Raw genomic sequence first — 26,540 nt, 5'->3', positions numbered from 1 at the left:
GCCGTTTGTTGAAAGCGTTATTCCAATAGAATAAACGGAGAATACAAATGTCAAACCTTTTTATTTTAGCTCTAGGAAACGTAACATACACAGTGAAGGAAACATTAGTAATGAAACGGTAAACTCCCCATTGTAATATTTTTGCTGGGAAAGCTGGAATTTGGATTGCACCATACATTTGGTGCCCGGTATATGTTGTGGTATGAAATGATGTGCATCTAACATTTTTGTACCTTGGAACTAGGTGTTACACTTAACACCTTTCCACAATGTGAGCGGAAAAAATCGTTAAGAAGATCGTTGTACATAATACAAATACATTTACCTGCGATTTTAATACTTGAAAGTCATATATTTTTTAGGTCATGTTATCGATTCGTTAGATTCGAATTTTGCCAAGTTACCAGGCTCTTTTGCCATATTTGGATTACAACAACGCCATATTGGATCGCCAATTTTCGCTTACACAACACAAGACAAGCGGAGTTACAAAAAAGTTGTACTCGCAACGCAACCTCGACACAAAAATCGTTCGATCCAGTTTAACAAAAGCGTTGGCTGACTAAGGCTGCTTAAAGTATAGTATACTTCACATATACTGTAGAGGTTGTAATAAAATACTAAAAATCACTCCAAGTAGTCCGCTTTAACTAAAAAACAACTAGGCGAGACCATCTGCCGCACCACCAGACCAGTGTGCATCGCTAGCTGAAAGTTGTACATAAGTTATATATCTTAGCTGGTTATCTTAGCTATATATGAGTAAGACCATTTAGAAAACAAAAAATAAAGATGGAAACTGACCAGCAACAAACTAAAAGTATAACTAAAGACCTTGATCAATGGATTGAACAGTTAAATGAATGCAAACAATTGTCAGAAAATCAAGTGAAAACTCTTACAGATAAGGTAAAGCTATTGTTGGCATTTTTTTCCATCTACAAGGGTGTTCACACACCAAGGATACAATAAAAACCTGGTTTATTAAGGTCAACTTGACTCACACAAAAAACAAAACCTGTGCAGTATGTTGTTTTTCAGGAATGCTTAATTAATGTAATGTCTATGCCCGACAGCCATCAAAGTTAACAGTAAAAATGAAATGCCAATAAGTCCTAAAAAATAGCAGGGGAAAGTGCCAGAGATGTGAAAACTGTGCACCCTGATGCACCTTAGCTAGCTATTTATCTGCAGAATAAAGCATAAAAAAAATCAAAGCCGCATTCACATGTATGTATAATTTTACGTAAGGCCTTACAGAGAATTTTCTATACGTAAGAAATCTCTCTATATGTGAGGTTTTGTTCACATGTCACGTAGATTTTTGTTCACATATTCGTAAATCTCTTACGTAACTCGCGTAAATGTACTTCATGTTTTTTGCTTTATTTCATTCAACATGGCAGCGATCAAGAAATATAGCGTTTTTTAGCTGCTCTTTCTTTAAGACGAAGACGTTGCTTAAAAAGAGGTCAATGATTAAACCCACAAATCTTGATAGAACTCGTGGTGCTTTTGTCTTAACGTCAATTCGCATGGCTGTTGTAAAAAAACAGCATATTTAAAAACAACAGTCGAGAGCTCTTTCTTCTTATACAAAGACATTATTTTGATTATACTTTGTTTTCGTTTTGACTGCAGATTTTAAATTGTGGACGTTCAATTATAGAATTGAATCCTATTGCGCAATTTTTTCTTATTTTTTCCCTCTTTTGTCTAACGTACAGTTTCTTACGAACAAAAAGTTTTGTTGGTAAGAAAATCTATGTTAGCACTTACAAAATTCTGTAAGTGTTTGCAAACTTTCCGTTAAACATGTCACATGTACGTAAATATTTTACGTAACCTAAGAGAATGAATGAACACCGGCCAGTCCGTAAGCCCTTACGTAAAAATTTACGTACATGTGAATGTGGCTTATAGTGAATTCGCACTGTATTTGCAAATTCAAGTTCCACTTTCTTTTATAGGTATTTGCAATATTTTATTTTACGTTTTACCTTATTCCCAACTTGTTTGCAAATTTTCTGTTTATTCTGTATAAACTTTAATTTGGCAATTCTCAGATCTGTGCTAACTTGCTTTAAATTTCTTAGCATTTTCAACAGAAATGACCAACATATTTATTCAGTATATATCAAAATTTGTGCAAATTTATGCAAATTTTTAAGTTTATACACTATTAGTGGCCAAACTTTAAAAGTTTTATAAAGACGAAAAACAACTGCAGTGAAAATGTTTCACTGCAGTTGAATATCATGGTCAAACTTTTTAAAATTTTAAAAACTTACATTAAATAAATGCTCTTCTAATAATTGTATGATATTCGAAATTTCCTATCTTATATCATTTTTGCTGTGAAATATGCCACTCATTTTCCTCAAAATTAACCCGGATCTGAGAATATAAGAAAAACGATAGCTTTATGTGGTTAATATTGCCTTCTTCACAATTGAAAAAAAATGCTCTATTTTATTCTGCATTTTTACACAATTCTTGAACTGCTATTCGCAAATTTTAATATTCTTCACTTAAGGTACTTAAGCTTTATACTAAACATACAACATACTACCTTCTTTGTCTTTCTATATATAGATTTCGTGTATTCTCCAGCCACTAGGCGTTTAATTTATTCTAGCTTTTAATTTATTCTAGCTTTTAATAAAAAAATTTACTAGCCAAGTTAGTGTGCTACTTACAAAATTTCCTTTTGGAGGCCAAGTCTAATGGGGCTTTTTGTGAAGCAAAAAAGCAAAATTTCCTCATAATTTGTTTTTAAATCCACCTGGTTTGCTAAAATTTTCAGGGATACTTTGTATGCTTTTTCTTCAAAAGCCCTGGCTACTAAAATTAAACAAGTTCCATGCTTCTGGAAGTATTACACTTTGTTTGATCAAGCGAGTTTGACTTCTATTTAAGAAAAGTACCAAATAAATTCCTTCAGTGTGTTATATTCAGTGTGGATTAATCTTTGGGGACACCATGTTTTGCATAGACTAATTTTTGTGAATGTGAGTTGAAATAAAGTAACATTTATAAAAATTGGTAAACATACCCATTTTGTTTTATTTTACTATGTAAACATGAAGTGCAGGAAAAATATCTTTTGAAATTGCTTTCAATAAAAATTATTTTTTAATTTTTACAGTAGAAACTAATTTGCTGGATTTATTTCTTTTAGGCAAAAGAAATCCTTTCGAAAGAATCAAATGTCCAAGATGTCAAATGTCCTGTCACTGTGTGTGGTGATGTGCATGGACAGTTCCATGACTTAATGGAGCTGTTCAGAATAGGTGGAAAATCTCCAGACACAAATTATCTTTTTATGGGAGATTATGTGGATAGGGGATACTACTCTGTGGAAACTGTAACTCTGCTTGTAGCTTTAAAGGTATTAACCATTACCCTATTATATTAGTGTCCACAATTTCCTCGACATGCACAACTTGTAAGTCACATGATTAAGTGCTTTTTTTCCAACCTTTGCTGAGCCATGTGATATAAAAAAAATTTGGAAAATAATTTTGGTTTTTACTGACCTCCATGTATGAGTGTTGTAAGATGTTGTATTTGTATAATTATTTGTCACTTATAATGTGTTGATTAACAGGTGTTTACCAAGGTGTTGCAATGGCGATAGTGAGTACCTACATACCAGATTTCAGGAAACGTCAAGCATCTTTAAATAACATACATATTTTTACCAGATTCAATTACACTGAGTATCAATATTTCTGCAAAAATAATGACTTTTTTTATTCCAATGACATGATTAAAATTACTTTTCATGAACCCAATTTTTGTTGGTATTTAGTCCAGAAGTATCCTAAGAATCTAGACCATAGCATCGGTAATATTAGAGTTCCCACTCCTCCTTAAAATCCTCAAATTTAAAATGTGTGAAAAGTTTGGGACTAAGTATGTTATCCAATTAAGAGTGCACTTTAAAGCATGGTGCAAGAATAAACTTTTTTATGGTAAAATAGGGCAAACGAAATTAAGACTTTTATGCAACTTAAAATAAAATAAATCTCATATTTTTTAGGTAAGATATCCAGAAAGAATTACGATATTACGTGGCAACCACGAAAGTCGACAAATTACACAGGTTTATGGATTTTATGACGAATGTTTGCGAAAGTATGGAAATGCCAACGTTTGGAAATACTTTACAGATTTGTTTGATTATTTACCTCTCACAGCTTTAGTTGATGGACAGGTGAGTGTTCTGTTTGTTTTCCTTGCTGAGCATTTTTCAAGAAATTATAGTTGGTATTTTTTTTTTATTTTACATGTTTTTCAGAACCAGTTTTATTTTCATTTCAGCCTGAGTTGCTAAGGGCAGAATTTTGATTTGAGACTTAACATTGTAAATGTTGTAAAGAACCTCCTAAATGCTAAGCAACTGGGCAGGCCAAGTTTAAGTCTGGTCTGTTGCTCAGCTTGGCTTTGGGCCTTAGTTCAGGGTGGCCACACATGTTGACAAAATATTGATTCCTTCTAAAATTTCCTAACATTGTTTACGCTCTCCTTGACGGCGATCCAATATGGCCCATACCATAGTCGTTGAGGGAAATTGGGGAGATTTCACATTGTGTAGGCCATCGGATGTTGCAGGGAGTTGTCTGGTAGAGTGCAGTACTTAATAGAGTCTGCTTAGCTGGAAATGAGCATTAAATGCTCTAGGACTCCCATGGAATGCCCCTTCTGGAAATAATAGACGGTATATCCGTCAATGTTTGTGAGGCTAGCCATGTAAAATAAGCACAGCTATCTATCTATCTATCTATCTATCTATCTGATATCCATTACTCAAATAATAGCTTTTTGTTATTACGTTTTGTGACAAAAAAAATTGAGCAAATATATTTATCTTGCAACAGGACAGATAAATTTTATTTACATAATTACTGCAATTCGAATAAAACAGCTTCTCTCACATGAAAGAAGGATTTTAGCAAAATCTAAAGAACGAAACGATTTTTATTTTTAGTGTTTTCTAAAATTTGACTCCAAGCCTCGTAAATTCTACTAAAATCTCGCGGCCACCCTGTAGCCGCGTATAAAAAACGTGTGAATGTATTCATATTAATTTTTGTTTTGGTTTTTGCTTGTATTGACGCTATACCTATACCGCCATGTTCTTTATTGACGCCATACCTTAATGCAAAAAGTATACTGTATCCAAATCATAGAATGTTACTACAACTTTTTGAGAATTTTGTATTCAATAATCTGTTGCAGTTAAACATATAACATTTTTAAACACCACTATGTTTATTAAAATGTTTGTTTTTTTATGCAGATATTTTGTCTACATGGAGGACTGTCACCATCAATCGATACTCTGGATCATATAAGAGCATTGGACAGACTTCAAGAAGTACCGCACGAGGTAAATTACATATTTAAAAGAAATAAAATACATTTCAATAGACTTATTAAGGGTAATTAAAACAATGCAGTCGTTAGCAAAAAAAATCTATAAAATTCAAAATCTTTTAAATGTAATGTGACCACATAAATAAACTTGCTTTATGTTAAACTTTTCCTTTGAAAATAGGGACCCATGTGTGATCTTTTATGGAGTGATCCAGATGATCGTGGTGGATGGGGTATCTCTCCACGTGGTGCAGGTTACACATTTGGGCAAGACATATCTGAAACGTTTAATCACACTAACGGACTAACACTAATCGCGAGAGCTCATCAATTGGTCATGGAGGTACGTAATTATTTTTTTGTTTTATTTACAAACGTTTTATTTCCATTTTCTTTATTTGACAGTGTAGCCACTGCTCCTGGAAATGGAATAGGCTCCAGGAAAATTGAGAAAACTGGAAAATGATTTTTCTAAATTTATTTAGGTTCAGTTTTTAGTCAGGTCTCATTAAAATTTCTGTGAAGGTAAAACTTTTAACAGAAATTTCACTTGCGGAAAGAAATTTCTGGAATACTCCTGAAATTTGCTTAGTGTGACCACCCTGTGTTATTAAGGAGTATTGATTTACATTCTCTTGAATACCTCTTTTAGGGATACAACTGGTGTCATGACAGAAATGTGGTAACTATATTTAGCGCTCCAAATTATTGTTATCGTTGTGGAAATCAAGCTGCCATTATGGAATTAGATGACGCACTTAAATATTCCTTTTTACAATTTGATCCTGCACCGAGAAGAGGCGAGCCGCATGTAACGAGAAGAACACCGGACTACTTCTTATAGATCCAAAATTTTATCATATGAAGAAGAGCATGAAAGCTATTTTAACAGCTACACAGCTCGATAAATGATTTTTTGCTCATGCGCGTTTCATTTATGTAGTGCAAGAAATGTCGTTCTGTAAGACTGTATATATTAACTTTGCTGTTCCTTGATTATTGCGAAGTTCTCTGAAATCTACCTTTTTTATTTCAAATTTAATGTACTAGCCCAGTCTTAAGAACCGTTGAAAGTTGATTATTCTTACGTGTGGCTATTGCAGTATACTGCTTTTATGTACATTTGGATTTTCTAAAACAATATAAATCTGATAGTGTTTCGTTCGTGTTGTATTGCTCAGAAAACCCTATTCATAAACTTGTATTACATCCCGAATAGCATTTTTTAGTTTTTTTATCCTTGCCCTTTGAACAGCAAACTGAATGTTACTACAAGTATTATTATATGAAACAGTTTTTCCTATTCTTGCCACCATAAGTGCTTGTGTGAGCGTCCACCCAGAGCGCTTAATTAAATAAATAGTGATTAGATGGTAGCTAATAGTAATAAATAAAAATCGTAAATAAATAAATTAAAGTTCATATTTTTATATTTACTTTCCCCAAAAAAAACTCATCTACTAAAATCAGCAGTGTTTCAAGAGTATGCTTTTTTTGGAATATCATAGGAAATGAATTTTCGCCTAAATGATATAAAAAATTCTGATCAGGTGAAAGTTCATCCTTAGTGATTTGATAGCGTTGAAGACTACATTTCTGTATATTTTCTCCTATTTTATAACCTTATACATCGAACGATATGCTTCTTTGTAGAATAGAATGCAGAAATACTTTTTTCTGAGACTGCTTATGATAGCAGTATAATGTTTAAATAACCATACACCAAATTGAATTGCAGCGAATTTTAATTTTAGAAGATTGTGTTGACCTTGTGAAGCAGCCGGCTTAACAAATACTAAGGAAAATACAAAAGGTTTGACCTTAAAGGTAATTTTTCAGTCGACATGTATATGTTTAGGTAAAATACTTCGTGCACTATCCTCGTCCTCAGGGCAGGCTTGTATGTTTTTTTTTCGAAACGAGGCTTGATAAAATTATCCTGGCCTGAAATGTTTTAAAACCTAAGGAGCTATGGTTTGGGAACAGGGACGAGGTTGTTCGTGTGCACGTTCTTGTATTATATTGTGTTCATGTAGTATCATGATTCTGAGATGGAACAAACCAAGTGATTCTAACACGATATTCGATTCTTTTTATATATTTGATATAAGCTAATTTTAATCTTATCTTATTACATGTAGAAATGTAATGTCACCTTTTTTTTCAAAGCCATCATATGACATCACGACTTCCTTGATTTCAAATATTTAAATCTTAATATCTTAAGATTTGAAACAGATTTTTAATTCCAAAGAATTTGGTAAACAACGCTTAACCTAATAACATAAAAAAATCAAAATCGTTACTCTGAACGGATCCCTTTAATGCCTAGTTTAAACTCAAAATGTTTTTTTAAAACACCCTGCCCAATTACAGTTGAATTTTAACAAGCTCGATCCCAGGACCTGTTGTCTCTTTTTGTACACCTGACGTCAGATCTGTCAATAGGCTCGATGGCGGTGAGAGACAAAAGGTTCTAGAGACGAGGCTGAAATTTCACCTTATTTTTTTTGTGTGTTTTGCGTTTATTTTGTGATAAATTTTTGCACAACGTGAATATTCAAAATGGTGAACTCGGCGTATATACGTAGTGTTTTTTTTTAAAATTTTGTTTTGATGTTCGTCAGCGCATGTATGTTAACATATCCGAAGTTTAACAAAATCAACAAATATTGTGCGTGACGAAATAATGTCCACGTTGCATTTTAACATAACATTACTAATTGCGACGTCATAGAAAATAAAAACTGCAAGTTTGCTGTTTAAATTTGAGTTGTTTTAAAAGAACACAAAGTTTTACCCATTTTCGATCCCAGAGCTCTTTGAGATAAACTAGGTTTTAATCTCAAAGAACTTTGACATGCCTAATCTTGTTTGAGATTCAAAGCAAGTTTTAAAATTGTCGTATTGCCTCGTGTCACGAAAAATGCCCCCGCCCAACCCTCCTCTCAAAATGGGGCGCTTACATTCATGTCAATAGTGCTCAAAAGAAGTCACTTGTTAAAAAATTATCAAATCAAACCAAAATAATAATTCGTCGAACGCTTTTAGTTGATAAATTGAGGGACAAGAATTAGGAGCTGTTTATATGAAAGGCGGGACGTGGCGATTTCCGGGACGGGACATTTCCCGGGATCCCGCTCTCATTAATAATTATACTAAAAATAACTTTGTGTTTATATGGAAAATTTTCGTCCCTTGACAATTTTGTTCCGTGTCGGTTAAGCGGGATCCCGCTTCAACTTAAGCGGAATTCCGGCTCAGGCGGAACTTTTTTTATTAAAATTGACATGTGAATGTGTGGATTTAGTTTTTATCATTTCTTTCTACAGAACATGTAATACTTTATAAATTTTATGCTTTAACATTTTTCGAATTTGGCGCTTGTTTTGTGAAATCGTCCCGGCCAATTTTTTTTCCATACAAAGGCGTGACAAAAATTATCCCGCAAACGTCCATCTTGACAGTGCTGGATATTAGTTTTTTCAGCATAACGCGTTATTAGCTTCAAAACTTGCATCTTGTTCTTAAACGAGATATAGTTTCGAAATCAGGATGGGATTATACATGGCGAAATAACACCAAAAATCAAAAGTTTATGCATTTTAAATCAAGAACAACGTAAATTACATATATGTTAGTTAATATAAGTTTTTACCATAAAGATAAAGTATTTATTGGTCGGTTTCTGCTTAATTCTAAAGCTAAAGTTTTAAAGCAAACGTTACATTTAAAATAGAAAAAAAAAATTCAATGCAGATTTTTGACTTAACACGAGCTATGAGGCTAAATGTTGGCCGTTTATGTCCTCTTTGCACACTAAACCTGCCATTATTTGCCTAAACATTTTAACAAAAATACACAATAAAAGTTTTGATGAGAAAAGCGCCGTAGCTTTTGTTGTCCCCCGTCGACTTTTAAGACGGCAGGTCAGGTAAAACTACAAGTACAGTGCAACCGCCAGGCAACTTATTTTTTGTTTAAATAGGATGCGTTAATATGTCAAATCAATATCAACCAAAGCGCGTGGACCTGCTCCACTGTTTTGATCTCGCTGATCCAAACTAGACTAGAACTTGTCCCCTACGTAACGACTGATGGAGATAGTGATCTTTAAACACACATGTTTGATTGAGTGAAAATGATCTCCCTTATCCTAAAGTACAGTTATTTTGGCCTTGCAAATACAATAGATAAAATGGCCAAAGCTGCGCACCAAAATTCAACTTCACACAAAAAAACCAGAGTAATATCGGTGAAAATATCGCGCCCTAACTGACTGGTGCCAGACAGCTCTCAAGCAGTCGATTAACTTGTATTTAAATTTACTTCTTTACTCCTCTTATGTCCAATTTCATGAGCATTTGTGGTGTCAAAAGAGCAATATTGGGATATTTCTATTGGGATAATTTTCCTTATATTCCTTACGAGTCAACGAGGAAACGGATTTTGGTTCATTTTTATCACAAAATTCTAAATTTTAAAGCATGAAAAGTACTTATAGTTGAATTTTAATTCTCAAATAAGTGAGTCATCAAGTCACAGTTATTTACACGACAACGCGGAAAATCACTGCCTGATGGCCGAATTACATGAATAAGGCTAATTAAGAGACTGAGTATACTCCTATTGACCAGAAGATTAATGAAATTTAAAGAAGATGAAACTATACCAAATAAATTATGTATAAAGAAATCATGTTAAGTCTAATTGGGCCTTTTTCGTGATTGATATTTCGTTTTTTATCGCCGTTGCCTCTTCAACCCTTCCCCCCCCCCCCCCCCAAGTCCATTAAACACGCCCCTGGCTATAGGTGATAATAAATCAAACGGCTGGTCGTAATAACGTTAGAAAAGTTAGAAAAGTCTATTTCGGAATTAAAGATTACATAGCAAGTCCAAGTCCACAGATGAAAAAAGGTATTTTGATCATACAGCATAAAATCTATTCTGCTTTTAAAATAATTAAAAAAATCTGCGAAAATTTAAGTCCCAGAAGAAATAAATCCAAATGTTAAAACCTATAATGATCCAATAGCAATGGAGTCGTGTTAATAAGAAAACAATTAGTTATAAAGTAATGATTTAATAAATTAAAAAAAATCTGCAAACCGGACTAGGATCTAAAGATTTGGACTTTTAGGCCAAAGTACGAGGGACTAAACTGTGGAAGAATTATTATTCCTGTGAAAATTCTCCCTTTTTAGAAATATAACAATCATAAATTTTCTTTTGGTAAGTACTTTTGTTTTTCTAATATATTTTTATTCGCCTGTTTTTACTTCCTATGCTAGCTACAACATCTTATCTAAGATTGTCCCTAGGAAGACCCAAGAACAACGTCTGGTAACAATCATCCTCAAAAAGATAACAAATGATAAGATACGTATGATATAACAAGACGTACTGGATGAAGAAACAACTAAGAAATTGCTAAGTTTAGTATGACGCAAAGAGAATCTAAGGGAAACTCATATATTGTACAGTACCAAATAGACGGGGGGTTGAAATAAACTAGGGTTGAAATATATATTTAGAATTATCGATTGAGGTTGAAATAACTATATTTCTTTATGCAGTGATATTATGACGGGTTTTTGATGTAATGTTGTTCTTAATTCTTCTCTTTAGATTTCTTGCATATTAATATACTGTTCCAACTTTATTGCATGTGAAAATACATTAGTTAAAAAAGGGATGCGGTATTACTGCCTCTTTTATTGAAAGTCAAGTCGGAAACCATGAAATGCCATGTATGAAACCATTGTATGTTGTGTTGCATTAACATGTAATGAACTTGCCTAAATTTAAATAGCTATACATTTTACAATGACGTAACAGAGAGACCTCAAAAGACGCAGTTAAGTGCCTTAGGAGTAGCACAGGAATTAAATTTATATGTAGTTCTTAAAAAAGTTTTACTTTATATGGCGAAGGATTTTGTTTATTAGTTGTTTAAGAGTTTAGGAATTTTAATCTTCTTCGCTAGTTAAATCTGCTGTCAAAGAACTCGTTCTTATTTCCATTTCTCAAATAGTATTATTTTTATTAGAAATATCACTAAACTAAACCACAAGATTATACAGCTGATGTGCGCCTCTGCAAAAGAAATTGTTTTCCATCTTGGTTTTTTGACATTCTTTGTGGCTGCTGGTATTTTCGGTATTCTTTAAGTTATGATACATTTTGTCTATCACCCCCTAGGTTGTGCCATCTTCATTTGCAAAAACACAAAAAGCGATTTGATTTTCTCTCCGATAAGCATCTGATGTCCTGTGGCGCCAAAAATATAAAAAAATATAATTTTCAATATTTATTAGATGTAGTTGTGGATATGCGCGTGTGATCGGTGAAACATTTGAGTACTGGTTTTCTTAAATTCCCAGTGTACTATAACGTAAGATTACCATTGCTTTAGACTGACTTCAACATCTAACATTTTGACGCTACGATGGAGAAAACAATGGAGAGCAGACTTAAGGCATTTTTCACCAATCCTCGAAAATAATCATTACTTTTTAACTAACACAAATATTATTTATCTCACATGGTTGTTAAAGATTACTAAAAATAATTTATTCCGAAAGTGGAAAGAAATATCACACTATACTTTAACAGTTTATATAAAGAAAAAAATGAAAGTTGTTATTTTGATGGTATGCTTGTTAGTTGGGGCAGAATTTATAGATGGTGATTTAACAATGTAAGTTAAATTTTATTTTTCCTTTTTTTAATTGGTTTTTCTTTCTATGTTGAGGGATTCTTGCTGATGTTTTTGTCTGTTGTTGTTGTTGTTTTGTTTTTGTTGTTAATAAACAAAAGATTCCGATATTGCTTTTCCTGTTGTTGATGTTATTGATAAACAAAATATTTTATCACAGCTCTCATGAAAGATTCAGGCGAATGGTGCTTGGTAGAAAAGCAAAAATTGGTGCATGGCCTTTTGTGGTTTGGCTTGTTAAAGACAAAACTGCAGGATTTCCAAGGTATTGTGGTGGCTCGCTGATAAAAGATAAATGGGTGTTGACTGCAGCGCATTGCGTAGATTCTGTTGTCAATAAACCTTGGAGATTGTCAGTAAGAATAGGTAAGATTTTGCTGACACAAAATAATACTATGACAATAGCTTACCTATGTGGCTGACTTGCCAATATTTACAAAAGATTATTGAAGTTTATTGTGGATTTTCGTACATGCGCACACATTCTTGTGGCTAAAAAAGCAGGACCGAATGGACTAAATGGCTAGTTTAAAAACCATACAGGTTTTTTAGAAACACAAGACAGGGCGCTGAAATTCTCTTTTTCAAAAAAAGTGTCCTAAATTTAAAGAGAATACTTCGTTTCTTTAGTGGATTTATTAGACTTCTATGGTCTGTTGTTTATATCTTATACCTACATGAAGAAGTGCGCATGTCTCTTGTGCTCAATGTTGAAACACTAAATTTGCAGGAAAAATGGCCCATAGTTATGTTCACCATCCCATCTTATTCTTTTGTTTAGTAACATTTTTTTGCTTTAGAATTTAGTATTCTTTAAAATGTACGACGCCATTTAGTTAATATCAAATCTGGTTAAATCAGTCATAGCGTTAATGTCTTTTTTGTTTATTATTAGGGTCTGCTAAACGGCTGTGGATGAAACAAATAAAAAAGTTTCACTACAATGCGTCCAAGATTTTCCTTCATCCTGGCTACAAACGAAACATCGCAATCAATGACGACATAGCGCTAATTAAACTTAGATGGCCAGTGTTTATCAACAGATATACATTTACAAAACCTGTTCGAATCGCCCTGTGGGGCATAACAGATGATAAGTTGGAAGATTATCGCTGCAAATCTGCAGGTTAGTTGCAAAAAATGAATAATAAGAATTACCCAATTCTTGAGATTGTCACCTTTTTTGGATAAAAAGGCTGCAACAACCCTGATTCTACCGCCCAGTGTGTTATCGAAAATACAAATTTTGTGTTGCGATTTTGAGGTTTTTATGCAGTTCTGGATGAATAAAAGTCAAGGCTTGTTTAAAGCTAAAATAAGGGAGTTTTTTTTTGCAGTTTAGCAAAAAATTTAGTTAAATTTTAACTTTAAGTTCAAGCATTTTTGAAATCAATCCTAAACAACGCCCACCCTTACAATATACAAATACGCCAATATACGCCACCACTAATAAATGATAGAGACCCTGAGTTAAAAAAAAACTTTTGTTTTTTAGGCTGGGGAAAAGACCGCAGTTTCAAGAGTATTTCTTCATTTCAAAAATCATCTAAACCGTCCAAATATTTAAAAGAAATTCGAGTTCCACTAATCCCTAAAAGTGATTGCATTGAGATTGTTAAAACAATTGATGAGGTAGGAAAGAACACAACTGCATTCTGGCGAAAAATGATGTGTGGAGGAGGCAGAAATGAAACATACGGTAAGTGACACGTAAAGCTTGCAACAATGCAATAATTTTAATTTTTTTTATCGGAAAGAAGACAGTTCCAGCCCAGTCATTAGATTAAACGGGCCTTGCCCCTACCCCTGACTCCCACAGCTTTTTTAAAATTTTAAAAAAGAACCTCACCTGTTGGTTGTTAAAGGGGTTTCGAAGTTGACTTGCAACGAGCAATGATACGAGTATAACATACTGAAGTAGAGTGTACGACGGTTTGCTATTACCTAGGACTAAGTTTGAGAATTTGGTCGATGTAATACGCAGTTAATCTTAGTTCAAAGGTTTCCATTCTTGTTCGGCTTATGTAGTACGTATTTGTAATGGAGTTTTAGATAAACAAGGTAAAACTTGACGTGATTCCCAATGATTTAAACACATTGCTCAAATGTAATATTTTTTTTTGTTTAAACATATTGCAGGTACAGCGTGTTTACATGATTCTGGCTCGCCTCTTGTTTGTCAAGATAAATACAACAACATAGATCTACATGGCATCGCAATTGCAATCCACGGACCAGAAATCAGAACCAAACCATGTACTCCTGGCAAACAGATTATAGTGTTTTTAAGAGTGGCACGTTATGTAAGCTGGATTCTTGATATTGTGAAAAAAAACTAATCAAATTCTGAAGCATTGTCAGGAGCTGGAGAAATGCGTTGCCTTTTTACGATTTAAAAAGAGAATTAACTTTCAGGTAATAAATCCAATAGGGTTGTAAATATATATTTTGTCATTAAGGTAAAAACTTATTACGGAGTTTCATATTGCGCAGGCTTGGGCACTAGCCAAGCGCTTGTAGGGACAAATTTTTATACCCGCGCAGAGCGTAAGGCATTTGCTAGGGAAAACATGCAGCACGATTTAGTCACTTGTTTCTTTGTATTTTCACTTTTTATACTAGTTCCATATATTGATTTTACAATTTTTTCAAAGATGAATACTCAGTACTGACATAATAGTGTATAATATCAAGACCTACACTTAGCTATTAATTGCTTCAATTTGAGTTTGATATATACAGCATTCATGGAATCTGTAATGTTATACATATAACCTGGAATAGTCATCAAAATCAACATGGTTATATATCCATTTATAAAAGTATATATATATGTTCTGTGTGGTATATCCTTAAAAATTATACCATTCTAATCGATCGGTATCGTCAGGACGAAATATAAATATAGGTAAGAAGTTATTGACTTGTTTTTCTAAAATGATTATCAGTACTTAATGTGCTTGGTTTATCTTTAATTGCTGCATCCAATATGTGTATCAAAACAACTATTGTTTACTTTATTTAAACAACAATTAACACATTATTCCTTAGGTATAAAGCTGATTTGTTTGGTCCATTAGTTGATTATTTTCTGTAAAATTATTATTGTCTTCGTAACATGCTAATTTAAACTTTTCATAATAGAAACCGTCATCTAATATTATTGAGTCAGGTCGTGTACTTGTTGAGTTTAATGATTGCGAGGACTGCCATTTTGAATTGATTGTAGACGGCCATATTGAAGACAAATTCTCAACACTTGCATTCAGCATTCCCTGAAAATGAAAGGGAATAATAAATATTAAAAAATAACTTAATTTGCTACCATGACCTCTTTAATAAATTGTGACTTTAAGCTCCAAGGCAGTTTTCATTGCTCCAACATTCATTGAACGCAAGGAATATTTCACAATTAATTGTAGGAACTGGTATCTAATAAAAGTGCATGACAATTAAGAAAATGTTTTTAGTTAAACTTTAGCCGGAGGATCACTGAGCTTGAGCATAGCTTTATTTTTACCACGTCAACACACTTTATACGCTCAAGATAATGTAAGTAACAATAAATGTACGAAATAAGTTAGGTTGTATACGGGTGTAGGTGTTGCTGTTTCAGCATGTTTTAACAAAAAATGATCTGTACACTCAGCAGTAATACAGTTACAATATCATTTTAATACATACTAAAACCTAGGAAGATAGCTAAAACCTAGGAAGATAGCTAAAACCTAGGAAGATAGCTAAAACCTAGGAAGATAGCTAAAACCTAGGAAGATAGCTAAAACCTAGGAAGATAGCTAAAACCTAGGAAGATAGCTAAAACCTAGGAAGATAGCTAAAACCTAGGAAGATAGCTAATACCAAAACTGACCTTTCTGCAGTTCTCTCTGGTACAATGAGGATGTTGATTTTCGCATATTGATATCAGCCTGCTTTCCATTCTTTCCAAAAAATATTTATCCTTTGCTGCTCTTTCTGGTGTAACTTTCAGCTTTTTTTTCCCAGTAAATCTTCGTATTAGTTTTTGCACATCTTTTGGTAACTGATATCCAAATGTAGTTGATGAATTTAAAAATGACGGAAGAAGATCCACCACTTTTTCGTACGACGTCAAATACAGAGGAAGGTAGCGTGAGCAATCATTCTGATGAAACGCCAAACCGCTAAGCATTTTTAACGTAAACTCGTATGGTTTATGCTTTGGCATTTTGTTGTGTTCTAAAGATATAGATAGGCTTGCAAAATAGAAAGTTATAACCATTAAAGCAATTTTTAATGTTGAGTAATCTGCAGCTTGAGATATGCACTTGTAAAATATAATTTGGTCTAACATTGTGGATTGTACCAAACCGAATCATGGTCCAAAAAGTTGAATGTAAACAAGGAAATGCACAACTTACCCTCTGTCTTTTCTGAGAACATGATTAAGATATAGTCGCATTCATTCACATACTTCTGCATGTAAGAAGCAATACCTCCTTCAGCGTCTAAGTGATTTTGTTCCAGCAGGGCAAGTTTAACCTCAATGCCGTATGATTGCAGAATAAAAGCAAAATCGCGGAGAAATATCTCTAATAATTCACACCCTGGTCGATTGAGAATCATCACGGATGGTGTTTCTGAATAGATACAAAAGAGATTAAAATCCTTTTAACGTTTCTAAAGACTTTTAGAAATTTATAAAAGAAACATTAGCCATACTCTATATATAATATGAAAAGATTGTAGGCAGTTAATTTTTAATAGACTCTGCGGCTTTTTTAGAACTTATTGGAACAGTGAAAGGGATTTTTTTTCACACGATTGCATATGGATGACTGAGAACAACTTTTAGTGTGTTTAAATTAATCCAGGCAAATAGCAATCAGAGTAACATCACTGCCGTATTTTTATACTTTTACACCCTAGCTCAATTTGAGATGGTTTTCAGGCTAACCTATTTACCTTTAGGTGTAGTTGCCTGGAATTGTGAGACCGTCAGATATACTGTATATGAGACGTATATTTTGCAAAACAACTTAATATTTTAAAGAAAAAAATAACCTTAGTTTTCAATTTTACATCTAAAAATACAGTAATTAAGAATTTATGAAGTTTTTGGGCCAGCTTGACTGCAATTGCATATAAAACAATTTCTATTGTCAAAGCCATTTTACCAAAAACTAGTCATATTCTGATCTGCAAAATACCACTTTTCAACCTGATCATGTTAAAACTGAAAAATTATCTGGAGACAAAATCAAGGGTTATAATAAAATTTAATAGATTTCTTTCTAATTTCTTTTTAATATTTTATTTACGTGGAGTAAGACGTGTAAACAAATGTTACGTAAGACTAGTTATAACTTATACAACGCGACATCTTCCTCCATCAAACGCCAATTTGACCTTCCATGAACAGCTAATTTGTGAATCACTTTGATATGGTTACTCACAAGGACGAGAGATTTAGGGTAAGGCAAGAATTTTGTGGCAATATAAAATGTGTAAAAAAGATGTGCTGTAATAGATGGGGATTAAACTTTTCAAAAAATCAGTATTTCGCCTCTCCTTTCGCCTCTCCTTCATCCCCCATCCCATATACCTCTTACAATTACACATTCAAAATCATAAAGATATGGATATAAACAGCTCTCTGCTTTAACAAATGAAATATGTGTAATTAAATAAGTATATTATGCTTAGCTCTTGCTGTAATCAAAAAATAATAAGCACTCGTTTAAAAAACACTTATTTAGAAAATTTCATATGTTTCTGACGTTAAGCATGAAACCATGAAGATAGGATTAATTGGGTTAGTAGTTATATCGTATTGATTATTATAATTGTCATTAGTCAGACCATGCTGGAAATATCTTCCTTTCCAGACACAAGATTGATAACTAATTTGTTTCCGTCGTCATGCCTGCTTTAGTTTTTATTATCCTGTTAATATTTGAATCAATAATTCTAAGCTTAGGGTTAAAAAAAAGGTTGGAACGAAGTTGTTAACATTTCTATCCAGTTTAAAAAAATAAATCTCGGGGTCAGATATACACACACAAATAGGTGAAAAAGAGGTTATCATTGCAACAAAAATAGTTTTTAGCAGTTCGCATTAAGTCCTTTAATTTATGTCTTGATGGGTAATCATTTTTTCTTCTCACTAAGTAGACGAAGAGGTTTTTTGCATTTGATTAAAGGACAAATAAAATGGCATCAGAAGAGATGTTTCTCTAAAGAATATTTAAAGTGTAACAATGCAAAAATGACAAAATTTTGTTTAAATTGACTGATGCAGAAGTTCCCCCCCTCTCCTACTTCTTAAAAAACATTGGGTTAACAATTTTCCTTTTTAGGCAATATGTACGCCGCTCCGAATTAACGAGGTTGACATTCAATTAGTTTCTGAACCTCTCACAACTTTAATGTCACTGTGAGATATTACCGACAGCATATACTCTTACCTTTTTCATTCAAATTCTCTTGACTCTGAATTGCGTCTTCCTCTTGATAAATACGATGGTTGATATGGTTTTTGTTCTTCTTCTTTCTTTTGTACAAAAGCAGAAGAAACACACAACCAGCTAGGCATAAGACTGAAATAACTGAAGCAATTACCCCATGCAAAAGTTTGAATTCAGAGCCACTAAACTGCAATGTTGGTGTGGATGATTCTGATGATGATTGAAGATTAATAAGTAGGCGGGATGGATTTAACAGCGCGCATGATGAAGCATTTATTCCGTTAATAGTTATTCTTTCTCTTTCGCTTGCAGTTAGATTCAAATTTAAACAAAGTGGTCTTACAAACTTCAGCCTTTCAATGATAGCTAAAATGGTAATCGTGTTATAAATAGAGTTGTGTTTAAACCAACCTCGATTCCAGGACTCTTTGTCTCTTTTAATAACGGGACAGCGACACGCTGTTTCGTTATAAAAAGGAGACACTGAAGAACTTCAGGCGTCCGTAACAAAAGGGTGAGTACATATGTCGGCCAGAAATTAAATGTTTAATCCTAAAATATTCTATCAAGTTGTCTTAAGGCCCAATTACGTTCCAAAAAATTTTTTTGCCTTTTTTGATTAATTTCAACATTGTTGGCCGCTTCGTACTAACTGCTCCGGGCCAAAAGACCCTGGAGTCGAAGATGTTACAGGACCGTGTCGCTAACGCTCGCATAGTTGAAGTTAATATGCGCTTTTTTCCCATTACCTTGCTTCATTGACTTTATTTTTAGAAATTTTTGCGGGATGAAAATTTCGCGATTTTAAAAAACGCGAATTTTTTTAATTTTTGTGGAATTAATTTTCGCAGTTGACCATGTTTAATGAATTTTGCTGGATTTTATTTTCGCTGACGAAAAAATGGCCTTTAAGTTAAAATTTCTGATTTTAAACATTGAACCCACTTTAACTAAAACTCGTCTCGTTCATTTGTTCGTTTTTTTTTTTAAGGTTTTATTGGAATTATCATTAGCAAGGGTTTTTAGAAATTTAAATTTAGAATATCCAAAGAATTTTGCGAAATCTTATAAATTTTAGCGAAGTAAATAATTTCGCTATTTAAGACTTCCCAAAGTTTTGGGGAATATTTTTGCCATTTGCATTAAAATCTTATATTTCACGAAATAAAATTTTCAAACAACCTTAAAACGCGAACTTTGCTTTCTGCGAAAATTTCTGGCATTGTAATAGTTTTGATCTTAAAATCATGCGTAACATAAGTTTATTCATTATCAAAGAAATCTTTTTGTTTTTACCGCCAATGGTCAAAGTGAGAGTGACTTTCATGAGATCATTACATGAGTAAGTGAAAGAACGAAAGTGACAAAAAATGAAAATAATAATAGTAGCAGAGGAAGCACTGTCTGAGCTGGTGAGACTCTACTCCTGTCACTATGATAAAGCTGACAATAGATAAAGACAAAGGACAAAGACAGAAAAGAGAGAGATAGATTGGAGAGAGAGAGAGAGATATAAAACACTAGGGTATGAACAAGGCTTAATGTTTTTTGTTTTTTTTAATATTAGTTTTTATCATAGTTAAAAAAAGATAGCCACTAATCTTATTGCATAATTATTTAGATGAAAATAAACCCATCCGTAACTTTAGTAATAAACACATGTTTAACCATAAACGTGTTGGCGGAAACTAGACTTAACCGTTGTGATAGAAGAAAGAAAGATTTTACAAAGAACATACAACGAATTTAATTGTAAGAACTTACATAACTTTACTTCACATTTGAAAGCCATTGATGCTTCGTAAAGTTCTATGAGAGGAAAAGCTTATCAACTGACGCAAAGTTGCAGGTTGCAGCAATCATAAAAAAAATTGAAAGAGATTTCTACTCACGCTTATGCATAACCAACAGCAGTGATTTCTCACACTCTCCTACAAGAAGAAAGATGTTACTTTTAAAACAAGCCAAAAGCTTACCTCCCGCGAAAAAACAAGTTAGCCACATATGAAAAACCAGTACTCAAGAAAATTATGTTAATTAATGCATGACATCATCGATCAGAAAAAATGAGATGCTATTTCAAGGGTCTATAAAGGTATGTTGTGATGTAGTCTGTTTTTACCTATCCAGTTTGATATTTTGAACATATTTACATAAATATTAATTATTAGTTATTCTGATTATTATTTACACCAGTATTTGCTTCTCATCGTCCAATCGATGATGTCATAATTTCGTATGCTTAGCTAAACTATCAAAACCTATCGGAAATTCTCTCTTTATTGGTTAAGATATTGTGTATTTCCTTACCGGGACATACTAAACCTATTTCTTTTGGCCGACCAGTAGGAACGCGAACCACTTTATAGAAATATGTTGTGTTTGGGGTACATTCTTCTTGAAAGCCGATTCTTCCTTTCTGAAAAAAATAGTAAAAATATATAACAGAATTATGAGTGGAAGCGGTAATTTGCAAAATGGAAATATAATCGCTTTACCCGTTTATAATTTTTATAGCGCGAAAACAGCTTTCCATTTTTTTTGACTTCTAATACAGTACCCCAACATCCTGTAATAAAATATGCAAATCGCTGCAATCATTTCAATATTTTTTATGGATTGACAATAACAATTGATCAGCTCAGTCATAATATAAATATTCTGTATTAGACAAGCAGGATTATTTTAGGCGACGTTTCAACAGCTACGGCTGCCATCGACGTCGATGTTAATTTTATTAGATAAAATCTTTAACCTCGGATATAGTGAAAAGAAGGGCGGAATTGTGCCTACAAGCAATTGAGAACGACTTCTATTTAAATCATACACACTCCCTCGCTGCCAAGGCTGACTTGTCAATGTTTACAGCGGGCTTAAGACGTCGGACCTTAGGCTATTTTGTCATCCTCCTCCCCACCACTTTTGTCTCTCATCGGCGTTGCGCTTATTGATAGGTCTGACAAAAAAGGTCCTGGAGGAGGCTGGATTCATTCCAACTCGTGATTGGTCGAGATTTTTTCCCTAATTATGCGAAAGATAATACGTCAGCACTTTTTGGGTTTTTTTAAAAAGTTGGCAAACAGCATCAAGTTGTAAATTCATCATAGCCTGATGCGTAGGTTAAGTAAGCTACGTTTAATTTGCAACTCGTTGAATTCTCTAACACGACTGGTTTACGAAAGCCCCGAAATCTGGCAAAAATAGCCACGTTGACGTCAGCAGAAATTAGCACATTTTAAGAGGTGAGTTTTAAGCATTGTAGAAAATTATTTCCTTAAGATAGGCACCAATAAACTACCTCTGTTTTGAACAGCAAAACGAGTTGGATTTAAAACGAGGATATAAATAAGTAAACCAGTTTTATGCGAAGACACTGCAGCGGTCCATTTGACTTCGCCAGGTTTTCCGAAACAAGTTCTGTTGTAGAGTTTGTTGCAAGTACGATTCAAATACGTGATGGGTATAGATTTGTCTAAATATAGTTCAAAGAATAGTTAGCCTACATTGATGTTTTGCTGTTGGAGAGTAAAAACTTAACATTACTTGCATACCTCGCTTGACAAAATTCTCTTCATAAAATGTTTTATTGCAAATTGTTAATTCGTCTAAATAAAAAGCAAAAATTGTTGGGTGTTTTTTTTGATTTAAAGACAATTGCTCGATTACCCAGCGTGAATACTGAGTTCCGATATTCATTACATCATAAAACACGTTTGTTAGACAAACATTACCTTTCCCTTTCACTACATCTTTCCAATACACAGCCTACAAAAAAATAATTTTTAATGAGTTAAACGCTCAGAAGACCTATTGCCAGACCACATAACGTTTGTGTAGAAAATAATGACATTAACATGGCAGCCTTAGGTGTTGATGTGTTTAGGCTTATTAAGGTTACCTTCTGAAAAAAATAAAGTTAACTGCATATGAAAGAGCTTGAAAGGTTGTCGAGGAATTTGGATATTTTTTTTAAAATTCTTGATTGGTTCTTTAGAATTTGGACTAAGAAGATTCACTCAATATGCATGATGTCATAAGTATGCTCTGCGCAAGGGCGTTAATTTAACATTTTTGACAAACCATATAGAGTTAAAAATGAGTTTTGGCCGTTCACTTTGACGCGTTTTGAACATTTTACATAAATTTTAATATTTAGTTACCACAATTATGCTCAATCCATACTCACGAAGTCATAATTTCGCAAAATTAGCTCAACTTTTAAGACAAATATCTCGAGAACGGATAAGGATTTTTAAAAAACATAAAAAGATTTCCAGAGAACTTTCAAAGACCTTCCATATGAGCTTAACTTATTTTTCGCGGAGATAATCTTTAAGTTAAAAATTGTAAGATGCAGTAAATAATTCTTTACCCCATTCCATGTACTTGATTGTACTTGAAATTGCCAAAATGCGCTTTTTCCTCCCTTTTTATAACTCAAGTGTTGCGACCACGGGCGCCATTAGTTGACCGCGGGAGGTTTTATAAAAGCGCGTCTTGGGTCTCACTCTCATTACAAAAAGCTGTTATATTCTAAAAATTTTAGTTCCCGCGTTTCACAAAACACGCGGCAATTTGGAAATCACTATATAGCACCATTTTTATGACGAAACTAAAACAAGAACGCGGGAAGTGTGAGAAAAGACGCGCTATTATCTCACTTCCCGCTTCCCAGTTATTTGTACATAGCGAGACTAGCTCAATTTTTAAAAGCGCGTCGCCTGAGCGAGCTGCAGTTGCCAGATCGCTGTGACGTCATAAAATTCTGTTTTTAATGGCAGTTGTTAGTATCAACTGCTCAAATTAAAATGCTTGTATTTTCTCATTATAGAAAGTTGGACAATTCTAGATTATCAATAAAAATCACTTTTAGGTTAGAATATAATTTTATGCGATACAATCATTTTCTTGACCGTCCTGACGACAATCTGTCTCCATAGCAAAACTCATTCCATTGAATATCATCAATTAATAAGAAAAACTCGTAGCTAGTTAAATAAGTAGAAGATTTATTCATTGATACAACTTTTTAAATTTTATTTTTTTATCTCTGTTGTACCAAACGGACTTCCTTACAATTTTATAATAGATGGGTGAAAAAAGTCTTTCCTTTTTACATTATTTTATGTAAACTAAATATTATATTTTCAAAAACACCAATTGTTGTTTGAATGTTGTTTGGTCTACAACTTGTTAAGAAATATTTATCATAAATGAATGCTAAGCCACACTTATTAGGACCGTTTTCTTTCTCAATTATTAAAAAAAATCGATGCATAAAACTTTATCCGAAATTCTGTAAAAACCTTCCACCTCTTACGACACCCAATCTTCCGAGTTTTTACCAAAAGAGTTTGAATTTATGTGTTCCATAAATACTATGGCATGCAGCAATGGCTTTAAGTAACTTGGTCTTATTATGACAACAGTTTCACCAATTAAGTATCTTCACCTTTTAGTAAATTTAGTTAGTTGAGAAAGACTGTAAAACCCCTAGACATTTATTATTTTCTAAGTATTAGTTTTGTTGTTGTTGTTTTATTAATTTGATTTGTTTTTGTTGTTTTTTTGTTTAATCCTTGACACGTAACAGTCAATAATAAGGAACAAATAATTTACAAAGAAAACATGCAACTAAGATAAAAAATATTCAAAAATATAGATAAAACAAAAAAGTTTTAATTCTACCTTCGCAACAACAAGAGTTGAAAACACGATCAGATGAGACAGCATGCTGTTTGTCGTCTTATCAAAGTTTGATGTAACACTTTGTTAACAAAATATGAATAGAATTGCAATTAATACGCAATTTTAATTGATAATGAAGACGGGGGTGTTGATAACATAAATTTAAGACGTTTAAGCTTTAATTATAAAAAATAATAATAACAATGCTCATTTAGATAAAAGTATTTCCTATTAGACATCCTATTAAAAATATAAAAACAAGCTTTCTTGGCAAAGGATGTTGTTTAACGAAGTATTTGTTGTTGCTTCAAATTCATTTCTGTTTAAAAGAAAGTTTGGAATAGATTTGTGGGATGTTCATGAGAAGAGCTTAAAGACTTAAACCGTTTGCATCTGTATTGGTCGAGTTAAACTCTGTTGTGTATGTCATGGAGATTTCAAATGTTTAATTTACAGTATATGCCATGGAACGTAGCCAAAAAGATCAGACAAATATACGGACGCACCCAAACATTATATAGCGGATACAAGTCTGTAAACGATTTTTTTTTAACCCTGCAGGTGTCTGTTTTATATATATTTGGTGGCAACAAGGAATTTATTGACTAATGTGGATAATCTACGATATGTTCATTAAAACTAAATAAAACTAAATAAAACTTTAATAATACATGTTTTATTAGGATATTCAAAGTAAAAAAATCAACTATGGTGATGCTTTTTTATTAAAATTCACGAGAATGTTAGCCAGGAGACGCTACATTATTTTTCTATAACTGGCCGGAACAGTGTGATAGGAATTAAGCCAGGTCGCTTAGGCACTGTCTATGACCAGAAGACTGGCCGAGCTTAATGATTGGTTACTTACTAGTGTTCTTTGGTCATGTGATTGGTGTTAGGAAAAAAACCCTTACTTCCACAACGTTTTAAGCAAATGGTTTGAGTCACCCGGACAAACTCAATTAACATCTAGACAAATTTTTCCAAGGTAAATTGAGGCAATTACGATTGCCCACAAGTGTCATTTTTTAAAGAAAAAAAGATTTCACAATAATTTGTTAACTGAAATATCCGCAGCTTTTTCTTTGTATAAGAAATAATTAATCATATACAATAGAAACAAACACGTGATTCCAGAATAACAAAGAAACATTCTTATATCAACACGCCGTAATCCAAAGCGCTGGTAGAATATCTTTTCTGTGTGAATTTAGCTTTTAAGGCGGCTTCTCATGTAACAAAAAAAATAATCGCAAGAATTGTGGATCCGTCATCAGTTATATGATAATATAATGAACAAATTGAGTAGAATATTTTATAATGGTATAGAACCTAAGGGCCATGCAATAATTGCGTAATCACTAAATTCGCCATTTTTTACCACTCCCTTCCGCCACTCCTTGTTTCGTAACAAATCTAGTACTACACACCCGCTCAACCACCCCCTTGTTACGTTATATTTTGATTCTTGACCTAATGTATTCAATTCTCATAACACCAAAAACTAGTTCTCTAATATGATAAAAAGATATAACAGGGCCATTCATTTAGCACAAAAGATGACATTTTTGGTACTTTTGCGTAAGTTCAGAGGCAAGAAACAAACTCAAGCTGTAGATCATACGATAAAATAATTCAAAATATCCGTAGTACTCCTTAGGCCGCACATAATTATTGTATGACCCCTAAGAATCTAACTATATATGTATACGCGAAATATAACATAACCTAAAAAATTTCAAAAGATGGAGCTCAATGTTCAAATTGATTCAAAACCATGATAGACAGAAATGACCAAAAATGACAACAAAACAGCACAGCAATAAAACAAGCACAAAATCATAAATGAATTATTTATCTCAGCAGAAAATCATAAAAATGTGTTTGATAATGGGCGGAGATGTTCCAGTGGTTAATTAACAAATTCAATTTTTTTTTTTTGTGTTGGGAATGAAATAACACAAACCATATAATGTGATAAATTGTACAGCGAATAAGCTCGTCTTTTGTAAAATATCGAAGAAGCCATGTTGTCAAAATTTGAACTTTGATAACAACTGTACTGGTTGGGGTAGTTAATTCGAATAATGCGTCAAACATGGCTGGCGTAATTTTTTTCCCGAACGAACCTATTCTTGTGTGCTGGAAAGTTTATGTTACGTACATGTATTTTGTATAACGTATTTGTCACAATTTGTGATATGCTTAAAACAGTACATGAGAAAAAGACAAGCCGGAATCTTTGAGTTAGTTACTTTTCGGATGCGGTGGCTGTTACATAATAGCACATTTTTGTCCAATCAA

At 33.1% G+C, this 26,540-nt stretch overlaps 3 protein-coding genes across 3 annotated transcripts; 2 read left to right on the top strand and 1 right to left on the bottom strand.

Annotated features, from left to right (window-relative positions):
- Nucleotides 1-233: 233 nt before the first annotated feature.
- On the top strand, nt 234-6,804 carry LOC130653977 (serine/threonine-protein phosphatase 2A catalytic subunit beta isoform). Its single transcript, XM_057456476.1, has 6 exons — nt 234-909; nt 3,182-3,391; nt 4,046-4,219; nt 5,306-5,395; nt 5,564-5,725; nt 6,035-6,804. The coding sequence occupies exons 1-6, from the start codon at nt 793-795 to the stop codon at nt 6,224-6,226; spliced, it is 945 nt and encodes a 314-aa protein (XP_057312459.1). The 5' UTR covers nt 234-792; the 3' UTR covers nt 6,227-6,804.
- Nucleotides 6,805-11,551: 4,747 nt separating this feature from the next.
- Nucleotides 11,552-14,572, top strand: LOC130655076 (venom peptide isomerase heavy chain-like). Its single transcript, XM_057457777.1, has 5 exons — nt 11,552-12,084; nt 12,263-12,468; nt 12,998-13,228; nt 13,598-13,801; nt 14,242-14,572. Exons 1-5 carry the CDS (start codon nt 12,017-12,019, stop codon nt 14,439-14,441), a joined length of 909 nt encoding a protein of 302 aa, XP_057313760.1. The 5' UTR covers nt 11,552-12,016; the 3' UTR covers nt 14,442-14,572.
- Nucleotides 14,573-15,017: 445 nt separating this feature from the next.
- Nucleotides 15,018-24,548, bottom strand: LOC130655075 (uncharacterized). The gene is made up of 12 exons (XM_057457776.1): nt 24,237-24,548; nt 22,280-22,313; nt 22,100-22,153; nt 21,847-22,020; nt 21,047-21,117; nt 20,859-20,967; nt 20,441-20,479; nt 20,313-20,357; nt 18,549-18,914; nt 16,503-16,721; nt 15,974-16,320; nt 15,018-15,377 (listed from the first exon to the last, which is right to left on the bottom strand). The coding sequence occupies exons 1-12, from the start codon at nt 24,279-24,281 to the stop codon at nt 15,150-15,152; spliced, it is 1,731 nt and encodes a 576-aa protein (XP_057313759.1). The 5' UTR covers nt 24,282-24,548; the 3' UTR covers nt 15,018-15,149.
- Between the last annotated feature and the right edge of the window lie 1,992 nt (nt 24,549-26,540).

This window comes from Hydractinia symbiolongicarpus, chromosome 8 (assembly GCF_029227915.1).
Source record: "Hydractinia symbiolongicarpus strain clone_291-10 chromosome 8, HSymV2.1, whole genome shotgun sequence".
Lineage (NCBI taxonomy): Eukaryota > Metazoa > Cnidaria > Hydrozoa > Anthoathecata > Hydractiniidae > Hydractinia > Hydractinia symbiolongicarpus.
This window is presented reverse-complemented; position numbering and strand designations above follow the sequence as displayed.